Consider the following 24,360-nt stretch of genomic DNA (forward strand, 5'->3'; position numbering starts at 1 on the left):
AGAAATAATTTTCCTTTTTACTGTGAGGTCCTGGCTATATGTTTGGGCATGTTGCCTCAAACTGGATTGATCAGAGTCTTTGGGAATTTTGGAATTAGAACCAAGGGAAGAGGATTTCCTCTTGGATGGTAAAGCTATAAAATCTAAACTGAGATGTCAATGCCTTGTTCCTGGGTCTGTGAAAGGACTGGACCGAAGTAGGGGAGAGAATGATGGGAATGTCACCAGGGAGAGAGGTGGGTGCTGAGAGTGGAGAGATGGAGTCCTGGAGGGCGTCTGGTCTGGTCGTCTTGGCTTGGGGGTTGCATTCTTGTTTTTGTTACTGGGGCAAAGGACTTACCACACCTTCTGGGAATGACACTGCCCTGCTTTTCAAAGTGAAATGTCATTAGAGATTGGGAAAAAACCTAACACCATAGAGCTGTGCAGAGATCCTTTAGTAGAGGAAAACAAGTAAACAAAACCTTCCCTAATCTCCCAACCATTCTTTTTTGAGACAGGGTAAAAATGTTGCCTGGGCTAAAATGCAGTGGTAGCATTATGGCTCTCTGAACCTCAAATTCCTGGCTTTAAGCAATCCTCCTGCTTCAGCCTCCAGAGTAGCTGGGACTACAGGCCAGCACTACTATTGATACAGGACAGGTGGCACCCCAGCCAGCTGGGTGGAGCTGAGGGGCCGACCTGCTGCCTCTGCCTTGGTGGTGTTCGTGAGGTGGCAGCCAGCAGAGGAATCAGCAGGCTTGTAAGGTAGGCAAGAGGGGGCCCCCATAGGAGGCTCCAGGAGCCAGAGGGGCCAGACAACTGCTGGGGAGACACCAGCACCTTAGGTCTCCCTCCCCTTGAATTTGCTGCTGAACAGGGACACCCCCACCCCCATTTCCTAGGCCTGGTTAATTTCACGTAAGTTTCCTAGGCCTGGGAATGAAAGGAATTGTAGCCATTTATTTGTTAGGGAGTCCCTGCTAAATCTAACTACAGAGGACCCAAGCATGCTAAATGTAGTCCTGCTAAATGTAACTACAGAGGACCCATGTAACCATATATATGTATGTATGTACCCTGCCAGGAGTTTGGTGTTTTTTGTATTCTTTTCTATAAATAAATCCTGTGTTACCACTGATCTGTGGTCCATGAATTCATTCTTCAAACCGAGACCAAGGACCTACTGAAGACGAAATTCCAGTATCACTATCATCTATTGTTCAGCCTGGTCTTAAACTCCTGGGCTCAAGCAGTTCTTTTACCTTGGCTCCCAAAGTGCTAAGATTACAGGCATGAGTCACTATGCTTGGCTCAACCATTCTTTTTTAAAATTGTTAATTGACAAGTTGTCATTGCATGTATTTATGGGGTACAGTGTTATGTCACAATACACACGTATACATTGTGAAATGATTAAATCGAGATAACATTTATCAGCTCTAATACCCCTCTTTTTTTTGGTGGTAGGTATTTTGTAATCGTGTCTTATATTCTCTCTGTAATCTTGAAATATACAATACATTATTATTAACTATGGGTGGTGCCATGCTGTGCGGTAGATGTCAAAAAATATATTCCTTCTATCCAACTAAAATTGTGTATACCTGCCAGCTTCTCTCCATTCCTCCCATCCTCTTAAAAAAACAAAACAAAACATTATTTGGTGTTGAAGAGAATAGCTAAGAAGTCCCAGCAGCTCTCAGTTGATGATTTAGCCCTTTCCTTTCACACTTCAATGATATTCACAAAAAGGGGAGGGGCAATACAAGAACTTGGGACAGGCTGCAGCGGCAAGTTGGTCACTTCCTTGACCTCTTTTTCTCATCTGTAAAATGGGGACAATATAAATACCATTCTTATTTTTTTTCAGCCTCTGAAGAAAAAACAGACACAAAGCCTTTGATCCATTGCAAAACAATGTATCAGTATAAGTGTGAGTTTTGCTCACATTTATCTTGCTATGATTAAACACTTACTCCCAGGAAGTGGATGGCATGTGGGGAAGCAGCAGCCCCAGATTAGGAGATAGAAGCGAAGATGAGAAACATTTCTTCCTCCTGTGGATTTTATCCTATTTATCGCTGCCCTCTCTTCACTCATGTTTTCTATGGAGCATTTCTTGGTTTGGATTTTAAGTGGGCTTTATGGAGAGAAGGCAGAAAATCCCTGGACCCTACAGAAAATGCGGATGCATCATTCTGTAAAGGGACCTGGTACCCATTTCTTGTTTAATCTGGCTTTGTTCATTCATTTCTGGTGGGACATTATCAAGGACTTTAGCCGCCTGTCAAACCAATTAACCCCGGGGAGGTGGGGGAGTTCAGCAGTGTGGGACAAGCCTGTTTCTAAGCACAGGCTGTGTAGGAGGGGGGTGGGTGGGAAGAGTAAGAATAAGGAAATATGTGTCATCTGTGCTGCTGTGTCCCAATCGCCACAACAAACAAACAAGCAAAAAAAAAAAAAAAAAAAAAGTTTCCATACTGCAAAGCGCTACCCTGGGAAAGGCTGGGGGAAAGGGCAATGGCTACTGAGGTAGGTCCTGCCGGATTGAAGGGCCTGACAGTGTGTGATTCCCCGCAACAAATGGTCGTGGTGGGAGTGTGTACACACACAGACACACACCAGCCACCAGCCTCCAATTTCAGCGCTGGCAGGAGATAACAATTCTCAGCTCGCCTTTCCAGGGTTATTTTTGGCTGGGGCTGTTTGCTGAAGGCAAAAGTTTTCAGCCCCCTCCCAACTCCTTCCTTGCCCTTGTTCAAAAAAGAAACTTGTGCGCGTAAGCTGCTCACTCCCTGGGAGACCCGGAGAGAGGGCTGCCGGTGAGAGGCGAGAGGCAGGGTGTGAGAGAGAAACACGAACTTGCTCCAACTGTCACCACCCGCAGGCTATTTTCTGCGGAGGGTGTGCCCGGGAGGGCAGCGATCGCCAGGGGGGCCAGGCGCAGGGTCTGGGTAGCTGGGATCGGTGCTGGGCTTTTGGGACACCCCTAAAGTGAGTGTAAGTGGGGGAGGACACTGAGGGCACCCCGGACGATCCTGCCGCGGAGTTGGTCGGGAGGACACTTGATAGGAAGGTGGAGGCCAAACTCTGCTGAAGCAGCGAGGGGACGCGCGGCGCGGAGAAACCGGCGGTGCCGCGGGAGGGCGCAGGGCGCAGGGCGCCCGCGGCCGCGGAGGGGGCCCGGGCGAGGCGGAGCCCCGGCGCGCCGCCAGGCTGGTGGGGGGCCGCGGCGGGCTGCAGATTCCCTCCGGCTCCGGGAGCCGCAGCAGGACCGGCCAGGAGGCGCCATGGAGGGCAGCCCCATCCCGGTGCTGACGGTGCCCACTGCGCCCTACGAGGACCAGCGGCCGGCCGGCGGCGGGGGGCTGCGGCGGCCCACCAGCCTCTTCGAGGGGCAGCGCAACTACCTGCCCAACTTCATCCAGAGCGTGCTGTCGTCCATCGACCTGCGCGACCGCCAGGGCTGCACCATGGTGGTGGGCAGTGACGGCAGGTACTTCAGCAAGACGGCCACGGAGATCGTGGTGCAGATGGCCGCGGCCAACGGGGTGAGTGACCCGGACGCCCTGGCCCCTCTCCTCGCCCTTTAACTCCCTTTCCAGTCCTCTCCCTCCAGTGTACCCCCAGCCCCCCTGCGCTCACAGCAGCCCCGGCGCAGCCCCAACACTCGGGTTCTATTGGCACCGACCGCCCCATAAGCCTGGAGGGGGCCCCCAGCTCATCTGTGAGCCCCTCCAGACGCCCTGAGCTCTTCTTCGACCCTGCCCAGGTCTCACACCTGCTCATTTTTCTTTTCGATGTTCTTTTCCTCAGCCCTCTTCAGCAGCTCCTGGTTAAGTATTGTTCGAACTGCGTTTTGCTGCCCACCTTCCCCGCACAGACGCCTTTCATCAGCTTCCCACGTAGTTTTCCTTTCTCTGTCCTTTCTGCGATAATCCTGTAGCCCCCTAAATCTTAGCTCTGCCAAATTTAACAGTGTTGTCTTAGAACCTGCGCGCGCGCACACACACGCGCCACATTTGATCCCTGACATATTTGGCAAGAGTCGAGACCCTGAAGGTTTTAGATAATATTGGTTCCTTAACTCAGTGGAATTCCTGAATGATTTATTTGATTAGGGTAGGGATGGGGTAGGTCAATTTGATGCTAAACAGCTTGAACTCTCAGTTCCCAGCAGGCATGTCTCTAAATGGTCTGAAATGAGATTTGCAGTGGTTTTCTTAAAGCAATTCCCAACTTCGCTCCAAGATGCCTTTTGGCATTTGACAGCATTTGGGGCCTCTTCCCCTTTCAGTGTTCTTCCTCATTTTCTCCCCCTTCTCCCACGACCTCTCCAGTCCTCTTTTGCAACCTGAATGTTCACACCTCAGAATTCTCAAATTTTTCTCCTTCTGCCTCTTTCTTCTGTACCCTACGACTAGAAGCATCTTTTGGCATATCCCCATATCCCAAATTCCTCTTCCCAAAGTCTAGCAGCATCTCAAGGATGTCTATAAGAGGGATGCCTAATTTCACGGGTCTCTGAATTATCTGTGGGAGACATTGTCTAAAAAAGTAATTTCCAGCTCGTCAATGCAACCAGACTCACACACATAGAACTTTTGGTTCTCTTTTGCAGATGCATAAATGAGTGTGAACATATTTAAACTTAAAACTAAACAATTACCTGACAATTGGGTTCTCTTTCTCCTTCCCAACACTTTCCTTTTTATTTTCTCATTTCTCATTCAGTTTTTGGCTGGGGCCAGGTTCGAACCCACCACCTCCGGTATATGGGGCCAGCGCCCTTCTCCTCTAGCCACAGGCACTACCCTCTCATTTCTCATTCAAACAAACCAACCAACCCTTTTGGATTGTCCATAATTCACCTTTGTATGTTATAATTCCGCCTCAGTGTTTCAGGAATGGAGAAAAGATTTTCCAAAAAATAACCAAAAGCAATCGGGAGAAATGAAGCAGTGGTGCTGGGGTAGATGGTGAACTTCTGATTTTCAACTTTAGCACAGTGATGCTGGAGATATGGGGCTTGTGTTTCTTTGGTTTCTCACTTGAGATTGATGACAGTTGGCTAGAACGAGGGAGTTGGAGAGAGGTTGACAAATGGTCTTTCACTGTTGCCTGACAGAACTGTTTGCATGGAGCGATAGAGAATAATGAGCCTTGAGAGAGCTAGGGCAGCTTTCATGCTCCTTTCTAGGCCAGTTTTTTTTTTTTTTTTTCCCTGAGAGAAACATAGCCTGTACAATATTTATTGTGGGTCAGGATATTTTTGAAGCTACAATTGTTGATTTGCACGGACAAATTATTATTATGCTTTATTATTTCTTGGTCCACTTTACCTTAAAGACTCTTCAGGGCAGTGCCTGTGGCTCAGTGAGTAGGGTGCTGGCCCCATATACCGTAGGTGGCAGGTTCAAACCCGGCCCTGGCCAAAAGCTGCAAATAAAATAAAATAAAATAAAGTAAAAAAAAAAAAAAAAGAATCACTGGGTCCTTTAAATATTAAAAAAAAAAGACTCTTCAGCCTCTTTACTTCAATAGGTCTTTTATGACTAACATGTTTTAGTTACTGTAAGAGTGGAGTTTATTTTAGGAGATAATTACCATATGTTAATATGTGCTTATAATTAAGTCAAATTTAACCTAGTAGTTACTGTGAAGGGCAGAATGGCAAATTAAAATCCTCAGAAGCATCAACTCTTAAATAATCTGGCATTTGACAACATTTCGGGCCTCTTCCCGAGGGGTGGGAATAGGTGAAGATAATGGTGCACTTTTTTGAAAATTTCAAACAGATAATTTTAACCAATCTTTTCCTCATGTTGCTTACTTTCTTCGGACTTGTGCCCTCAACTGAATACTCAGAAGGCTGGCTTCAGGAGAAATATGGTCTAAAAGGACTGGATAATTGGTCTTAAATGACTGAAAATTGATGGGAATGCACCTGTCTCTCAATTTGGCATGCTGAGTGACACTCAGGAATGATGAACTTTTATTCCAAATGCTTTGACCTTTTCATTTTTTATTGAATAGTCATAAATAGGCTAAAACATAGTAGAAAACTAGCATTTATTCTTTTTGGAATGATAAATCTGACGCTGGGTTGGAGCAGTGGTACTCAATCTTCCTAATGCCGTGATGTATTTTCATTGTTACAAAGGGGTTGCGACCCACAGGTTGAGAACCACTGGTTGGAGTCTATCGGAAAAATCTTGTTTTGATTGAAAAAGTTAAATTTACAAAGCAATTTTCTGTGACAAACTATACTCTTTGATTATGTAACTGCTGGAGGAGAATACATTTCTTACGTTTTAACATCACGAAGTCTGAAGTAGACATTTCAAACATACATACCTATGTAACTTAGGATGGTCAAAAATTTTATTATAAAATTATGAAATTTGCAAACTTTGAGAAAAGTAGAAAGATGAGATTAATGACATCCATTGATAGACTAGATTGTAATATTTTGCTATATTTTTAGCATTTATTTTTTGCTTAAGTGTTTTAAAGTACATTAAATAAAATGACGCCTTACCCCTTCATTCTTTAGTATAGATCCCTAAAAAAGATAAGAGCATTTTTCTACATAGTTACAATTTCATCACGTCAAACAAAATAAGAAAATGATTTTTTTTATATCAGTTATTACCCAGTTCACATTTAGATTTCTTTAATGATCCTGAAATGTCTTTTATGGTTGGTTTGTTCAAGCTAGTTTCTTCCAGTCAAGGAACACACATTGCATTTGGTTGTTTATCTCAAGACTCTTTTAAACTACAAAGTACCCCCCCCCATTTATTTATTTATTTCATGAAATAGACTTGTTGAAGAATCAGCCAATTGTCCTGTGGAATGTTCCCCATTCTGGAATTTTCATATTGCTTTCATGGTGTTATTTAACTTTTCATTCTGTCCTCTGTATTTTTTGTTAATGGCAAATGAGTTCTAAAGGCTTGTCTTAGGCTGGTAGGGCTGCTATAACAAAATACCGTGAACTGGGTGGCTTATAAACAACAGAAATGTATTTCTCAACAGTTGGAGAGGCTGGGAATTTCAGGAATTTCAGGATCCCTGGTGGTTTTGGACTCAGCTTCTTGGTTCCTAGATTGGGCTTTCTTGCTGTGTCCTCACTTAGTGGAAGAAGCTAGCTCGCTCACTGGAGTCTCTTTCAGAAGGCCACAAATTCCAATAATGTAGGCTCCACCCTCATGACCTAATCACTCCCTAAAGGCTTCACCTCCTAATACCGCCACTTTGGGAGTTAGGATTTCAGTATAGGAATATTGGGAGGATATAAATATTCACCCCATTGCAAGGCTTAACTGGATTCAGGTTCAACTTTTTTCCCTAAGAATTTTTCATAGCTCATGGTTTTATTCATATCCCATAATTTAGTGATGTTAAAATGATTGCAGCGTCATGGTGGTCACTCCCTATATCCTCCGTTATTTTCTCCCTTGGGTCAAGCCAGGAGTCTATAGGGTAAATATTACATCTTGTGCATATTCAGTTCTGTTATCCATTCTACCTAGTTGTTCTAGCATTTATTAATAGTCCTTGTCTGAATTGATTACTTCATTAGGGGTTTCAAAATGGTGACATTTCTAATTCTCTAATTCCATTTACATGTTTTAGCTGTCATTTTTCTATAAAATCGGTATTTTCCTCATAACTGGGCTAATTGGTTATCCTGAAATAGTTCCTTTTAGAAAGGCAGATATACTTTGTGTATTTATTTCTCTCTTTTTTTAACTACCAATTTTTAGAGTAAGGATTTTGTGAATTAGCCATCTCTCCTGAACACATGAATTTTGTTTTTTCACTTTCACTTTTTTGATTATCACTATGAATGCTTGGATTTTTATACATAATTTGAATGAATTAGTGAATAAACGAGAAGATACGTTTTACCTGTTTTTGTAGTTTTTATGTGGATATAGGAATTTATCTAAAAGCCCCCCAAAATATTTAATTCCCCTTTAAAGAGACAAACTATGTCATACTATACAGAGCAAAAGACGAATAAGTACAAGGAGTAAGCAGTATCATTTAAATGAATTGTGATTAAGCTTAGATTAAAACCATTTGGTTTTTGACCCTATGTCTGTATCAAAGCATCTTCAGTGGTTTAGAATCTCTCTATCAAATTATTCTAATCTCTTAAAATATTTAAGAGCTAAATGCAACACAGTGGCTACAGGAACACCTTTGCCCTTTTCTGGGTAGGTATACCTAAGAGCAATTTCTATTTCTACTCTTTGTTTTAATCTTCTTTTTTAGTCCTAAACTGCCTTTAAGATTAGAAAGATGATAGTATGGCCTGTATGTGACTCAAGGTGTTTCTGACTTTTCCTAATTTTTCTGACATTTGGAAATGTCAATAGAACAAACTTTCTCTGATGAAGGAAATGTTCTGTAATCTGCATTGTTCCAACCACTTGAATACTTAAAATGTTGTTAGAGGAAATTGAAGAACCAGGTTTTGCATTTTACTTAATTTTAATTAAAATAGAAAGTTAAGTAGCTACAAGTGGTTAGTAGCTACCAGACTAGACAACACAGATCTATAACTTAGTGTTTAAAATCTGTTTTCAAAAATGGAGTCAGATTATTATCAACAAAAACAACTATAGGTTAAATAAAAATAAGTCACCAAGTACTAACAAATACACATTTGGCAAATACAAACCAGATTTTTTCATGTGATAATCATGTCCTCTTCATACTTTTAGCCTTGGAGGTAGTAAGTGTGATAGAAAAAACCCTATACCAGCCATACAAGTTGGAGGACAGATACTTTAGCTTCTTAAGAACCATGTTTCCTCACCTAAAAATCAGGTATGAAAGCTTCACTAAATTATCCTGGGAATCTAATAATGCACTGCAGGTGAAAACACTCTCTGTAACGCTATAGCACTAAGAAATGTAAAAGACTATTATTTCCTGACATGCAAAGGGGTATGATCAACTGAATTTATCTCAGATAATTCTGATTTGACTGTATGCATTGAATAAACTCCTTTGGCAAACAACTTACAGCTGTGTTGTAAATTTTAGCAAAGAGAAATTTATTAATTCATAAATTTCATTTATTGACTAGCTGTGTACTATCCTGGTCACATGATGATAGTGCATCTTAGAGAATTCCAGAACTTCTCCATGCCTTGTGAAATCTTTCAGAGGGGGGAGTGCAGTGGCGTGAAGAAGGCCAGGTCAGCAGGGAACTTGGGAACATCCTCCAGATATATGCGTGCACAGGCTGTATTTGATTCCAGTTGGCCGTGAAAAGCTGGTTATGCTAAACTACGAGAATACACTTGGTTTGATATTTACTGGAACTGTCTGGGGAACAAATCTTGGTGTGACCCCAAAGACAAGGAACAGAGGTTTGGAAGCAAAGCAGAGTGGGATGAGGTAGGTAGTAGGGGAGAGGGGTGCGGAAGTAGGGAGGGCAGAGAAGGAAACAAGAGAGGGAAACCTGTGCTTCAGTACCCAGGGCTTTGCTGGAATGGATTTGAAAGCCTGGGGTTGAGTAGCTCAAGGTCCCATCTCTAGAAGGGAGAAAGAACTGGGTAGAGATTGCTCTGCATTCTGTACTAGCGTTCACTGCAGAATAGGTGAAAGGAAAGAGCAATAATAATCCAGACACTAGAGAGGGGAGGCTTCGGTGCATTAGAAAACTCCAATGAGCCTTTCTTTCTTTTTTTTATTATTATTAAATCATAGCTGTGTACATTAATGTGATCATGGGGCACCATACACTGGTTTCATAGACCGTTTGACACATTTTCATCACACTGGTTAACATAGCCTTCCAGGCACCCTCTCCGTTATTGTGCTAAGACATTTACATTCCACATTTACTAAGTTTCACATGTACCCTTGCAAGATGCCCAACGAGCCTTTCTTAACTCTTCCTTTCCCTTTCTGAATCACCATTGCTAAATTGTGGAATTAGGAAATTTATCAAGTGAACAATAGCAAACTTGAGGGAGCCCTTGGTTCTGTGGATCTCCCTGTTTGGGTCAGTTCATTCTTGACACTTTTAGCCTCTCGTCTTCATTCATTCTTTTTATGGGGAGGTTAAGGGAGTGGGAGAGCTTGTGAGAACAGCTGGGGCCTCCCAGTTGCTAGAGTGGTTATTTTAAGCTTTGTTTAATGTGTCCAGAGACCCAGATGGCATTTTTAACTAAGCTGCTTTATTAAATCTTGTGATAAAGCATAATGATGTTTATTACAAAGGCAGACACATATCAGCAACATTATGTGTGAAACTTGCCCTATGAATTTTCTATAAAACATCTGTTCTCTTTGAGCCGTTTGTGAACTGTGGAAGTTTGCTAGTTTCTATACTGACCTGAGGACTAGAAGTTGGAATCCATTTTTTTGGAGAAGTCCAAGTACAGGTATTAAATTAATCAACCTTAACTCTCAGCGTTTGGCCTCTGGGTACTCTTCTGTTAGACAGCAGTAACGTAAACAAGCACTGTAATAGAATTTGAACAAGATCATTTGGGAGTAATATGCTCAAAGGCACCAGTTTACTTTTACTGCTTATACTTGCGTAGCCAAAGGGAATTTATTAGCTTTTTTCATCTGATTTGACTCTCTTAGTTATGGATAGGGGTAGTCTAGAATATATACAAGACTTGTTAAAATGAAAATCCACATTCTCTGAGTCTTTGAATTATCTTTTATCTCTTACATTTGTAAGAGATGAGGGAGACTGTTGACATCAGCTTTTGGGGTAATGTCTTTATTTTCATGAAAAAACATTCAACCTCCAAAGAAGTTCATTTTCTTGGCCTGAAGTCATGGAAGTTTTAAACTTTTCCTTTCTCTTTCCAAGTCTTTATAAAATATATAATATATATATAAAATATAACATAAAATATAGTATGTAATTATTGCCTTTCTATTGTTTTCCTCTAATGAGAGTCTAGCTGGGGGTATCTAGTTTTGTATTTAGAAACTTGCAATGGAAAGAGAAAGGATCCAAAATCAGACGACCAGACTTTATTCTATTTGACAAGAGACCTACAAAATACTGGGAGCAGAGAGTTTTATAGCACATGATTAAAATCTGTCATTTATAAAAAGTTCTTCCAAATTAATAAGAAAAGTCAAACAATTCCAGGCAAACATTGTCAACAACAACAAACAAATGAAAAGGTGATCAATCTTTATCTTTCGCGACAGAGTCTCAAGCTCTCACTCTGGGTAGAGTGCTGTGGCATCACAGCTCACAGCAACCTCAAACTCTTGGGCTTAAACGATTCTCTTGCCTCAGCCTCCCAAGTAGTTGGGACTACAGGTGCCGGCCACAACGCCTGGCTATTTTTTGGTTGCAGTTGTCGTTGTTTAGTTGGTCTGGGCCCGCCTAGGTGTATGTGTCTGGTGCCCTGCCAACTGAGCTATGGGTGCTGCCAAGGTCATCAATCTTAATTAATGACTAGAGAAATGCAAATAAAAACAGTCCATCAATTTGTAAAAAAGAATGTTGAAAATAGAGTTGGCATAGGTATTAAAAAATTACCATATTTGTGCATTATTGGTGGAAGTTAAACTGATATAACTTTTTGGTCAGGCAATTTGGCAGTATATATATAAAAATTAACAGAGTATCCCTTAATCTGAGAACCTATCATGTAGATTTTCTAGAGCAAATGTGCAAACTTCTAATGTACAAGGATATTCATTGCAGCATTTTGCCAAGGAAAACCTTGGAAAAAATCTATATGTTCAATAGTAGAAAACAGGTACATAATTTATGATGCAACATGAACTATTAAAATCTATAAACAAAGGATATGGATCTGTATGTAATGTGGAAAAGATAGGAAAGCTCGTTAGGTTAAGAAAAGCAATTATCAGAGCACCGTGTGTAGTATGATCCCACTTTTGTGCATGTAATGTAGGCATAAAAAATAGGGTTGGAAGAATATACTCAAACAGTCAGTAGTGTTCATGGTGTGGGGGGGGAATCCTTCCCTTTCTATGTTGTGTATGTCTCAATTAAGAAAAATCACATATTTGCATGCATTGCTTTCATAATTAAAATCCATCCATAAAGGATAACAGAGAGAAAAGGGGAAGCTCTGGATTTGTATCACGGTCCTATGTTTGCAGCTTGTTGTCATTGAGCATCCTGGGGTTTGTTTCTTCATTTATAAAACTAGGGGAGGTAATAACACTTAACCTGTGTCTTCCTGGGTATGGGAAGCCTTGAATGTGGTAATGGATTACAGTCTTATGAATTATTTTATTTACTCATATAACAAGTATTACCAAAATATTTTGCTCTGTTTAAAGTAAAAGTGCGTTGTGTTTTTTTAAGTCCCAGTAGCTCTATCACATCAGAAGACGCCTGCAGATGTGGTGACCACACGGTGGCTCTGGTGTCGACTCCTCTTCTTGACTTTTGGTGTTCCTTTTCCTCTAGGCTGCTGGCTGAGGCTGGGGAGGTGACTGGGAAAGACAGGGTACCCTGTCCCCTCCCATCCTGTGTGACACACACACACACACTTTCATGCATGTACAAATACACTACCACGCTCCATGAAGTGGCAGCAGCTGCTCCTGCGCAGACTTCCACTCAGCATGAAGGAATTTTGTAGCGAGGTCTGCGCCTTACTTCTTGCTAAGAATGAGCTGAGTCAATGCCATGCCTTTCCATCTTTAACCTTTCTGAGAGGCTGTGGTAAGAGGGAACACCCTCTCTCCATGTCCACCCCTCCTACCCCCCTACTAAGGTCAGATCTTACTTTGCCCATTTCATGAGGATTTTCAAACCTAATGGACTGGGCCGTGTGAGAGATTACTGAAAGGAATAGACCAAGCAGAGACTGAGAGACTCCATGCTTATCTGTTGAGCAGTCTGAAAATGCACAGCTGCAGGAGCCCACGATGCTCATGCTTTAAAGGATTTTGGCAGGATGCTTGTCAGGGGGCCTGTTCCTGCAGCCCTGCTGAATGTTTGCTTAGGAGGCATGATCTTTTTTTGGATGGGATCTCCCAAATGTAAAGTGATAGAAGCTAATGCGGAATATAATACAGAAGATCCAGCGTGGCTGTCATAAATAACAGTAAATTGTTTAATCTTGCTGAGTTGGCAATCTATGATTGCTTGAGGTCTTTAGTTCGCTGGAACAGAGCATAAGGGGTGGGGGCATTTAGCAAGTGGGCAGTTATTATTTTCTAGCCTAACAGAAACTGGCTCTGATGGCATTTATTTAAAAATCCATACAAATGTCTTTTAATTGACTGTGGCAATTACTGGGACAAAACGCATGGCTTTAAAGGCAAGTGAGTTTTTTGTTTTGTTGTGTTTGTTCTACCTATAAAAAATATATCAAATATGTAAAAAATGTGTGTGTATATATATTCTATCTATATATAAATGTGCCAAAGATACTGAGTTTTTTTTATATATACATATATATATCCCAAACAATTGTGTGTACATATATACACACTCACAGGGTGTCCATCAAGTTTGTGTGCAATCAAAAAAACACACACAAACTTTATGGACACCCTGTGTGTGTATGTGTCTGTGTGTATATGTGTGTGTGTATATATAATTTCTGTCTACCTATGAAGGCGCCAGCTGTAAAGAGTTTTTAAGCATTTTGATAGTTTATCATGTGGCATATGAGTGCACAGACCCCTGCCCATAAAGCTGTGTCTTCTTACAGAGTCTAAAATGTTAGAAATGTTTGAAGACTACACAGAAATGAAGGAATTATCTAAATGTTCCCAAATGACCTACGTTTCTATGACAATAAATAGAACTTGTGCGAGAGTAGGATGGACCAAGAGTAAGAAATATAAGCAGTGTATGTCTCACCGTTCTAGGCAGAAATCTGTCTTCCAAGGGCAGCTTCGTGCAGTGAGCTCAATGACACTGAGCATAAATTAGCAGGCCAGCCTCGTAGGCAGAAGTGGGCAGGACCAGCCAGAGGCACAGATGCGGAAAATCAAGGAAGGTCCAGGTCAGGACAAGGTCACAAACATGGCCTTGCCACTGCTGACCATGGACTTCAGCAGCTTCTTAGTGAGAAGAAAGACATGGTAGTTATGTGGGCATGTTACGGCTCATTTATTGCATAGTTATTGACAAACTGCATCCACTTTAATTTATGTCACAGTGTGGGTTTAATACTCAAGCATGTTTTTGTTTTCTGTATAAAAATTTGTGGTGAAAGAACACTTTTATATGGGTCAATAAGCAATGGTATGTTTAAATAATAGACTATACAGCCCTTAAAATTGTATCATGGAAGACTATTAAGTGACATGGAAAGACAGACTTGAGGGAAGGGTTAGATACAGTAAGTGAATAACAACAATCCCTTTTGTAAAAGTACGTAAGTGAATCAGAGGTAGAGAGAGACCAGGACACAGGGACAAAGCCTACACATGAAATGTTAGTGGTGGTCATTTTTAGGTGAAAGGACTACAGGTGATTTTTATTTTTATTTTCTTCTTGTTTATATCTAGAGCTTATAAATGTTAAAAAAGAATGTGCGTGTGTGTGTACGTGTGTGTATGGTAATTAGAAAAATATTCCAGGTTAATTAAAAGGCAACAAATTCATTCAATTACTGTGAAGAAATGACACTAGCAAGGAAGACAAGTGTAATGTATCGGGAGTCTGTGGGGCGGGATGCCCTGACCTAGAGCTTGGTCCTGTCACTTCTTTTCACCATCCATCATGTGATGTTTTAGATGACAAAACCAAGGTACAGAGGGAATCAGGATCCTGCCCAAGGTCACATAGGCAGGAGGCGGCGAAGTTAGTTTTTTCAGCCTTTCCTGTTGGACCCCAGAACCTCAGCCTTTCTCAGGGCCCTCAACTTGGCTGTTCTGACCGGGTAAACCCAGTTGGAGTTTCTACCCTGGTGTCTCGCTGGGGAGACCACCTCATAAAGCATCAGCAAGCAGAGCCCCTCTTTGTTTTAGTGAGTCAGACCTTTGACCTTAAAGGTAAAGATTTCAGAGCATTTTCCAAATACTGAATTATATACACTACCAGGAGAGAGAGCCTCTCAGTTTTCACCACCCCATTTTGCATCTGAGGGATATGAGATTTCCTGATCTTCTCAACAAAATCTTGAGAATCGGGTGGGCTGGTGGTGGAACAGACCTGGGGCTGCACTTCTAGATGCCCGCAGCTTTTCTGTCCTTATTTAGGTATTAGGAATGGAAGGTAAGATCCATTTGGTTTGTTTCTAATGAACCCCCGCCCTCCTTCCAGCCCCACTGTGTGTGTAAAGATTTCCAGGGTGCAGGAAACTGAGCAGGAGCTTTCTGGCTCTCATCTGCTCTCCATGTAACAAATTATCCATATGCAAATGAAGAAGTCCATTGATGTCTGGAAAACCACAGTATTCGTGCCTTGGTTACTTCTGGGAATTCCACTTAGCCATCTCCCGCTTTCCTGCGCACTGCACTGCTCTGCTCGAGGGCTGGCACCCTGCAATCCGTGGCAGCTGGGCTTTGGGCTTCATTCATGTGGTTTTTGTTTTTTGTAACTGAGAAGACAGGAACAGGTATCTTTGTGTATATGGCACTCCACCGCGCTTCGTAGGCAAACCTGGTGGTGGCTGTGTGGTCCTGTAGAGCACTTTGTCTGGGAAGCATCAAGGAAGTTTCTGTTTACTGTGCTCCTGACTCTCTCAGGCTCACTTGGAGAACTTCAGCGATATGACACAGTGAGCAGAGACCATACTGAGGACTGCTGTGCACAGTTTTTCTTTTTCTTAAATGATTTATTTAAAGCTAGAGGGGAATCAGAAACAGGAAAGTCTTATGTAAGAGAATTCACAAAGGAAAAAAATCCGTTTTTGTTCGTGTTATGTTACTGGGGAAAACCATTTAGAGTCAAAATTCTGCACCTCCTCTGAGATGTTAGCTTGAAGGTTTCTATTATACAAGTCTGCAGGACTTTAATTGGAGCTAATTAGAGTGAAGTTATACTAAATGTAATTTAGAAGAGTAGTGGTTAACATGCTGAAAAAAGTAGTCAGAAATAAAATCATTTAAAAAATTGTATGTGGCACACGATACAAAAGTATAGGGCGCTGGGAGAAAACTTTGGTGGAATACATTTTTCTCTTTGTCAGCATTCTGGTCCAAGGCATGTGGAGAGGCATATTTACTATGGTGCCTACTATGCCCATCTGTGGGTAGAGAAAACGTGATATAATCTAGATGAGGTTTAAGGTGATGGGAGGCATTGGTATCCAGTTAGGACAGACTCAGAGAGTTTCTAAGTCACTGCACTGTGGGAAATTTAGAAGTTGCAACTGGATAGGAACGAGTTCCTCTTACATTTGTCTGTGTATATGAGAAGTCTGTGCCTGCAGATGTGTCTGTGGGGCCTATGTGATAGTGTGCACTTGCCTACTCATGGATCCTAGGACTGTACCTCCTGTGTACAGAGTTGTGTACCTCCTGTGTGTATAGTGACAGTGGGCTAGGATCCACCTCTGTCCCTTTCCAAGTGGGACCTGAAGGAAATATTCCTTAGTGGCAATGACATCCATCAGGTTGACTATACCTTCTGGAAGGTGGCAGGGCTGTATTTTCTTTCTTCTAGCCAAAGCCAGACCCCATGATATAGGAGGTTCAGTGAGCGGGCAGTGGGTTGGCTTGTCTTGTCTGCTGCAGTCTGGGTTTCACTCAAAATAAAAGTCAGATGTTGCCTGCTTCAATGCTGTAAACAAAACCAAAGCCATTGTGTAAGTAGACCGTCTTTTCCTTGTGAGCTAGTAGTCTGCTATATTGACAGAGGGCGCTATTTCTAGAGCTTTTTCTGAGAATGAAATGATAATATAAGGAATGCTCTCCTATCTAAAATGAGTTTTTAATGTTGGCAGGGAATATGGGATTTGGGGAAGACAATAGCATAATCTGTGTCGTGTTTAATTTTACAAAGAGTTTTTCCTTCCGTAGAATCTCATTTGAAGGGGATTTTTTTTCAACCCTGTTTCCTCTTGGGTTTGCAGATAAAGATACTGAGCCTCAGAGAAGTTAAGTGATTTACCCGATGTCAACGGCAGAGCTAAGACTTGTATCGAGGTTTTTGAAGTTCAAGATGAGAGCTTTTTCTTTGTACAACAAGGTGTCCAAAAGTGGTATTTCTTTTATCAATTACTAGATCTTGAAAGCCGTGTGTGTCACACTTTATGGGGGCAAGACATGATTGCAAGAGGGACTTTACCTAACAATTGCAATCAGTGTAACTGGCTTATTGTACCCTCAATGAACCCCCAACAATAAAAAAAAAAAAAAAAAGAAAGCCATACATTTTCTGATGACATCTATTTTGGGATAACTGGGAGAAGGGGTATGAATAGAAGGGGTGAAGGCACAGGCGTAGAAAGTGATATGAGGACAGGTAGAGCTTGGAGTGACACAAACACAGGCCCAGGAATGTGTGTGGCCACCAGAAAGTGCAGAGGCGAGGGAGGACCCTCCCCTAGAGCTGCAGAGGGACTATGGCCCTGCCTACACCTTGGTTTTGGACTTTTGGCCTCTAGGATTTTGAGAGAACACATTTCTATTTCTTTTAGCCACCAAGTTTATAGCAATTTGTTATGGTGACCTTAGAAAACTACTATAAATTTTGTACTAATTTACAGATTTCATATTAATTTTCTAGGGTTCCCAAAACAAATTACTACAAATTTGGTGGCTGAAAACAAATGAAATTTATTCTTTCATAGTTCAGGAGGCCAAAAGTTGATATCATTTTGTATTGGCAGGGCCACACTCCCTACATGCTCTGGGGGAAGTCCTGTTCCAGCCTCTCCCAGGCATTCCTTGGACCCCTTGGGCTTGTGACTGTGTCACTCCAATCTGTACATCTGTCTTCACGTCCCCTTCTCCTGTGTGTCTTCTCTAATAAGTACAAAGTACCGCCACTTCCATTGTGGAAGTGGTCCAAATGAATCTACCTGCCACCAGGTGTCTGGGTGATCACCCAGGGGAATGGTGTGGGATGGGGACTCAGTGTTGGTTTCTGCTGCTGGCAAACTGGGCAGTCAGCAGAGGCTGTAGCCAGGTTGGCCTTGGTGAGTGGAAGTCCATGTTTTTGAATCCATGCATAACTTCTTTGTCTGTCATCATGGCCACTTTGTTCATAAGCCTGCTGGATGAGAACAGAAGTGGCTGGAGAAAGAAGCTAACTGGTGTCCACAGAACTGGTCATCCTATCCACTGTCAAATACTCTTCTGCTGAGGTCCCACTTTGATGAGTGTTCACATGGGACACAAGCATCTTCATGATTTTCCAGGTCTTACCTTAGAATCCCCATCCCTTGCCCTCCTGCACCTCCGTATTCTCCCTATCACCCCAACACACATTCAGTTAGACTTATAGACAGTGGCCAGCACTTCCTCCTTTTCCAGGGGTTGGTGGGTTAATGAGTGAGTCTCATGTAGATAAAATTTCCAGTTCCCTAGAATTTAATCTTTTGTTAATATTCCAATTATAACTAAAATATTTCAGGTTAAAATTTTACTAAGGTATAATTCTTCATTTTAGCCCTCTTTTTTTTTTTTTTTGGTAGAGACAGAGTCTCACTTTATGGCCCTGGGTAGAGTGCCGTGGCCTCACACGGCTCACAGCAACCTCCAACTCCTGGGCTTAAGTGATTCTCCTGCCTCAGCCTCCCGAGTAGCTGGGACTACAGGCGCCCGCCACAACGCCCGGCTATTTTTTGGTTGCAGTTTGGCCGGGGCCGGGTTTGAACCTGCCACCCTCGGTATATGGGGCTGGCGCCCTACCGACTGAGCCACAGCCTTCTTAAATAGAATGGATATTACCTTTTCAAAAAATTGAAATTTAATAAGAAAATTATCTGCAATTTCTTCTACTGAACAAACTGCACATATTTATTTCTGTATTTTTCCAAGTCCTTGCCCCAAAGTATACATAATTTTACATTATTTTAATAGTATAAAATAATTTTGTATTCTATATTTTTGATTTAGCATTAAAGCATTGTTTATGTTTCTTTCTCTCAGCTTTTTGTAACAAATAAACCTGAGATGTAGGCAATTTTATTGCCTTAAATACAATACAAGGTATTTCTCACTCACATAATAGTCCAGCGTAGATGTTCCTGGTAGGCAAAGACTCTTGTATATCCAGTGAGACAGGGACCCAGGTTCCTTCCATCTTGTGGCTCTGGCAACTCCCATGTCACCTGTACTTGGACCACAGAAGGAGAAATAAGCAGTGTAGAAAAAAAACATATGTGCTTCCTAGTATCCTCAGCCGAGAAGAAACATATATTACTTTTGTTCTCATCCTCATACTAGTTTATCATCCATTGTCCAAATGCATCATGTGGCCATATTTAGATGCCAGAGTGGGCTGGAAAATACAGTCCTGGCTGGGTACCTGTTCCTTTGTGCAACTCTGTGCTGTGGGAGGGGGATCATACATTTTTGTGAATTGTTCCCCTAGTCTGCCACAGCTATACACTCTTCATAATTTTCCTTTTCAATGTCTGAGCAATATTCCATAAATCAAAACATCACACTTTATTTAATAGTATCTCATTATTGGACATTTATGAAGATTGTTTTTATATTTTTATCTTTTAAGTAAATGCTACCACAGAAGTATCTACATAAATATGTCTTCCCCCCTTTGAAAGATTATTTCTTTGAGAATAATTCTGAAAAATGAGAGAAAGAGAAAATTATTAGGAAAAATGATAAATATTTTTCAGATTCTTAACTCTCTGGGCTTATTACTTGAGGGCACTGACTAAATTATATTCATTTCTTTATCAGTAGGGTCTTCTATATTGCTATTGAATATGGTAGACACTCAATAAAATAGGTTGAACGACTATATAAATTTTAATAAGCGCATATGAAAAATAACTTATCTGGATATGAGTGTGATTATCTTACTTTGTTGTTCCTCTCTTGATCTCTCTATTGAAGTTGTAAAACTGAGAGTTATTTTTCATTCCTTCTTCACTGCTTCTGTATTAGTTATTTATTGCTATATAAGAAATTATCATAAAACCTAGTGGCTTAATGCAGCAACACATATTTATTATTTCACAGTTTCTATGAGACAGGAGACAAGAGATGGGTTGCTCTGGCTCAGGAACTCTCATGAGGTCATAGTCACATGTTGATAGGGCTTTCGTCAATGAAGGCTTAAAGCGTCTGGAGGCTTCACTGCAAGGTGGCTCAGTCATCATGACAAAGTGGTGCTGGCTGTTGGTGGAAAGCCTTGGTTTGGTTCTACAGGGCTCCTTGGGGGTCTTCATGACATAGTGGCTGGGCTCTCCCAGAATGAGCAGTCTAAGAGACCAAGGCAGAAGTGTCCATGTCATTTGTGGCCTCATCTTGGAAGTCGCACACTGTGCTTCTGCAATATTACACTGGTCGCCCAGATCTACACTATTCTGTCTGGGAGGGAACTGCACAAAGACACAAATGCCAGAAGACAATGGTTGTGGCCATTTTAAGGCTGGTGACCACAGCTCCTCTCTTTCATACTCCAGTTCACTCCATATTCCGCTCATTCTCTTTCCAGAAATCTGTGTGGAGTTGAATAACGCTCCTTCATTTCTGGGGCCTCTAGTCTAGTCCTAGGTACTATCAACACTCCACTGAGATTGCCTCCCATCTGATCTTGTTCCTTCTCACCTTGCTACTCTTCTATATATTTTACATATAGCAATATTCATAATTCATTCATTTTTTCCAGTAATTTATTCAGCAATTATCTGTTGTATACTTACCATATGCCAGGCTTGTTCTAGGTTTTTGATACAGCAGTGTAACAGTCCTTGGGGCGTGCATACAGTGGGGAAATAAATAACATGGAAAATATTAGGTAGTGGTATGTATGATACAGGAAATTATAGCAGTTAAGGGAAATAGAGAACAATAGGAAGGTTACGGACTTGTGAGTACTGCCTTATATAGGGCTGTCAAGGGTGCTATTGTTGCTTAGGTAACATTGAAACAGAAACTGAAAGCCCAGGACATGAGGCGCGGGTATGTGAATACCTGGGTAAGAATATTCTAAGCAGAGGGAGAGAAAATACAAAGTCACTGAGGCAGTTTTGTGTTTAGTGTGTTTGAGGAAGAAACAGCAAGCCAGCCACTGTGGCTGAACAGAGGGAAGGTGAGAAGTGGCAGGGGATAGGTGTAAGATAACGTAGGGCCTTGTAGACTCTGACGAGGATTTTGGTGTTTATTTGCTAATAATCTGTCTATTCTATTGGAAATATACACTCTGGGGATGTGGTGTGTGGACCTTTCCACACTAAATCATCCTAAGACTGCCTTGCTTTTGGAATTCTCATATTGGCTCTTTACATGACTTCTATATCTTTTTCTCCTCTGTATCTTCCCTCTTGTTATATCTGGCCAGTGATAACCGCTAGCAATGTTAATACCAGGGTAACTTTGCTGTTGGACTAGATGCTAGAGCTTGTTTTGCCTTGTGGAATACATCACTACTCCTCCAATGAATTACCTAGGAGGAAAGGAAGGGATCTTGTTAAAATGAAGATTCTTATTTGGTAGGTCTTGGGTGGGCTTTGAAGGTCTACATTTCTATCAAACTTGCAGGTAATGCCCACGGTGCCAGTTCTGGGAGTAGTAACGAGGGAGCTTGACTGCCAGAGCTGACTGAACGTTGGAATCGCACATGAATATTTAAAAGCTGCCAATGCCTGGATCTTGCCCCCAGACACTGCAATATAATTAATCTGGAATGTAGTCTGAGTAGTGAGATTTTTAAAAACATCATAAGTGACCCTAATTTGTGGAAATATTAAAAAAACTATTGGATAGGATGATACTGAACCCTACTTTAGAACAAATTGTAGTGAGTAATGTTCTTCAGGATTATGTTATTGACTTTTTACAAAGTTAGTTTTGTAGCTACAGAGTCTGGCCACACCCATGGAGGACCTCCAGATCTTGGCTTAGCAATGACTGGATGGTTTCTCCAATGTCCTCAGCACTTGCTGTCACTTAGCAGAAACAGAATGCCTATCTTCAGGAGAGCAGTATTTACTGAAAAGTATAGTTAAAGTGTGTCCGCTGATGGTGAGTTATAGTAAACCAGATCCCTTGCTCTGAGAGTTTGTTCCCAGGCTGAGAGAGCAGGGCAAGAAGAGAAGCACTCTTTTTTATATTCTTGTAATTTCTAGCATGCTCACATTCATGGTTTCTGAGTCAATACCAAATTAAAAGCTTCCTGGGTGGTTCAAGCTAACCCCTTGGTCATCAAAAGCAGATGTTTCAAACTACTAAGGCATATCCTATCGACATATTTATCATTGACTTCTAGAGGGGGTTTCCCCAAATGGTCTTGGAGATTTTGGGCAAGAGAGAGAATCCCAGAGCTCTTCCTGCCCTTCCTCCCCAAACTAAAGCTCATTTATTTCCTTTTTGAAAGACATAGCCTGGACACTTTCCTGTTGAAATCACTTCAGTCCCTTGCAAGTGGATTGACTTTTTTTTTTCCCCCTTGGATGATCTAGATTGGACGACTTATTATTGGACAGAATGGCATCTTGTCAACACCTGCAGTTTCCTGCATTATCAGAAAGATCAAGGCAGCTGGTGGAATCATCCTAACAGCCAGCCATTGCCCTGGAGGACCAGGGGGGGAGTTTGGAGTGAAGTTCAATGTTGCCAATGGAGGTAGGTGGTTCAGAATGTACCTTTATAAGGATGATTTATTTCTTCCTATATTATCATAGTCTTACAATGACTCTCTGACTGTAGACAAGCAAGGTGGAGAGGAAATGGCTCAGAAAAATCCTGTGAAGTGCCCACGATGATCTGACAAGGAAGTGGCAAATGAGCTCTTAAACTCATTTGGCTGGTCTCTTGTTCTCCTGCATTCCTTAGGATAGTGAAATGGTTGAATAGTTGCTACTTATATAAAAGGACTCTGGATTTTAAAGTTGAAACATGCCTGGAAGATCACTTAGACTGTTCCCCTCATTTTTATAAATGGACAAATTGAAGCTCTTAGGGGCCAAATTACTGCTGAAGGCCACATGGCCACTCAGGGTCAGACAAATGATTTTTAGCTTAAGTCTTGGCTCTCACTTTCCCTACAGCATTAACTTTCTGTCACTGAAATGCATAGAATGGTTTCATTTTTTCCTATATTTATCGCATTTTACTATTTGGAGGCCCTCATGGGGGGGAGTGAGGGGAGAAAGTATATAGTAAATTTCTTTAAAAAAATGGAATATTCATCAAAGTAGGGAGAATAATTGGCACCATGTATCTATCCATTGCCTAGTTTTTCCATTTCACTTATTTTTTTCCGAAGAATTTTAAGGCAAATATAGCATGAGGACATAAGCTTTCTTATGCATCTCTTAAAAATAAAGACATATTCTTGTATAACTACATTAAAATACCTAAAAACAGTAATAATTGTTTAATATCATGTGAAACCCAATCTTTAGTCAAACTTTCCCTGCGATCCCAAAATGTTATTTACAGTTGTTTTATTCAAACCAGGAGGCATCTCAGAACCATGTGTTTGGTTGTTGGGTCTCATAAATCTTTTAAAATCTAGAACATTGAGTCTGCTTGTGTATGTGGGTGGGAGCTGCATTTTAACTAACAATAATTAGCATTATGAATTATTTCTGGTTCCAGGCAAAACAGTGCATTCTGAAGGGAAAGTTTATTATCCCTCCCTCCTTGTAGCCACTTCATATATTATCCAGGCAATAAACTTTATTCATTTTGAGTGTTTACAAAAAAAGAACAATCATAATAAAAAACTATAGCAGATGCACAAATAAAAAAGAGAAAGGAAGCAAACTTAACACTATAGAAAATCACCAAATCACAAAAGTAGACAACAAGAGAGGAAGAAAGGAATGAATGATTTCTTTTTTCTTTCTTTTTTTTTTTTTTTTTGTAGAGACAGAGTCTCACTGTACCGCCCTCGGGTAGAGTGCCGTGGCGTCACACGGCTCACAGCAACCTCTAACTCTTGGGCTTAAGTGATTCTCTTGCCTCAGACTCCCCAGCAGCTGGGACTACAGGTGCCCGCCACAACGCCCGGCTATTTTTTTGTTGCAGTTTGGCCGGGGCCGGGTTTGAACCCGCCACCCTCAGCATATGGGGCCGGCGCCCTACTCACTGAGCCACAGGCACTGCCCAGGAATGAATGATTTCTAAAGCAACCAGAAAACAATTAAAATGGCAGGAGTAAATTAATACCTGTCAATAATCACCTTGAATGTTAAGTGGATTACTGTAAGTTCCCAGTAAAAGACTTAGAGTGGTTGAGTGGATGAAAAGAAAAGATCCAATTATGTGATGTCTACAAGAGACCCATTT

The 24,360-nt window shown here is 41.5% G+C and overlaps 1 protein-coding gene across 1 annotated transcript in view; it reads left to right on the forward strand.

Moving 5' to 3' along the window:
- The first annotated feature begins 2,761 nt into the window (after nucleotides 1-2,761).
- The window catches only part of PGM5 (phosphoglucomutase 5), a 187,442-nt gene continuing 165,843 nt past the window's right edge, over nucleotides 2,762-24,360 (forward strand). The window contains exons 1-2 of the mRNA XM_053574472.1: nucleotides 2,762-3,533; nucleotides 22,527-22,689. Coding sequence (XP_053430447.1) covers nucleotides 3,273-3,533; nucleotides 22,527-22,689 — 424 coding nt within the window. The 5' untranslated portion in view covers nucleotides 2,762-3,272. The remainder of the gene's footprint in view (nucleotides 3,534-22,526; nucleotides 22,690-24,360) is intronic.

Source organism: Nycticebus coucang, chromosome 2, assembly GCF_027406575.1.
Source record: "Nycticebus coucang isolate mNycCou1 chromosome 2, mNycCou1.pri, whole genome shotgun sequence".
Taxonomy (NCBI): Eukaryota; Metazoa; Chordata; class Mammalia; order Primates; family Lorisidae; genus Nycticebus; species Nycticebus coucang.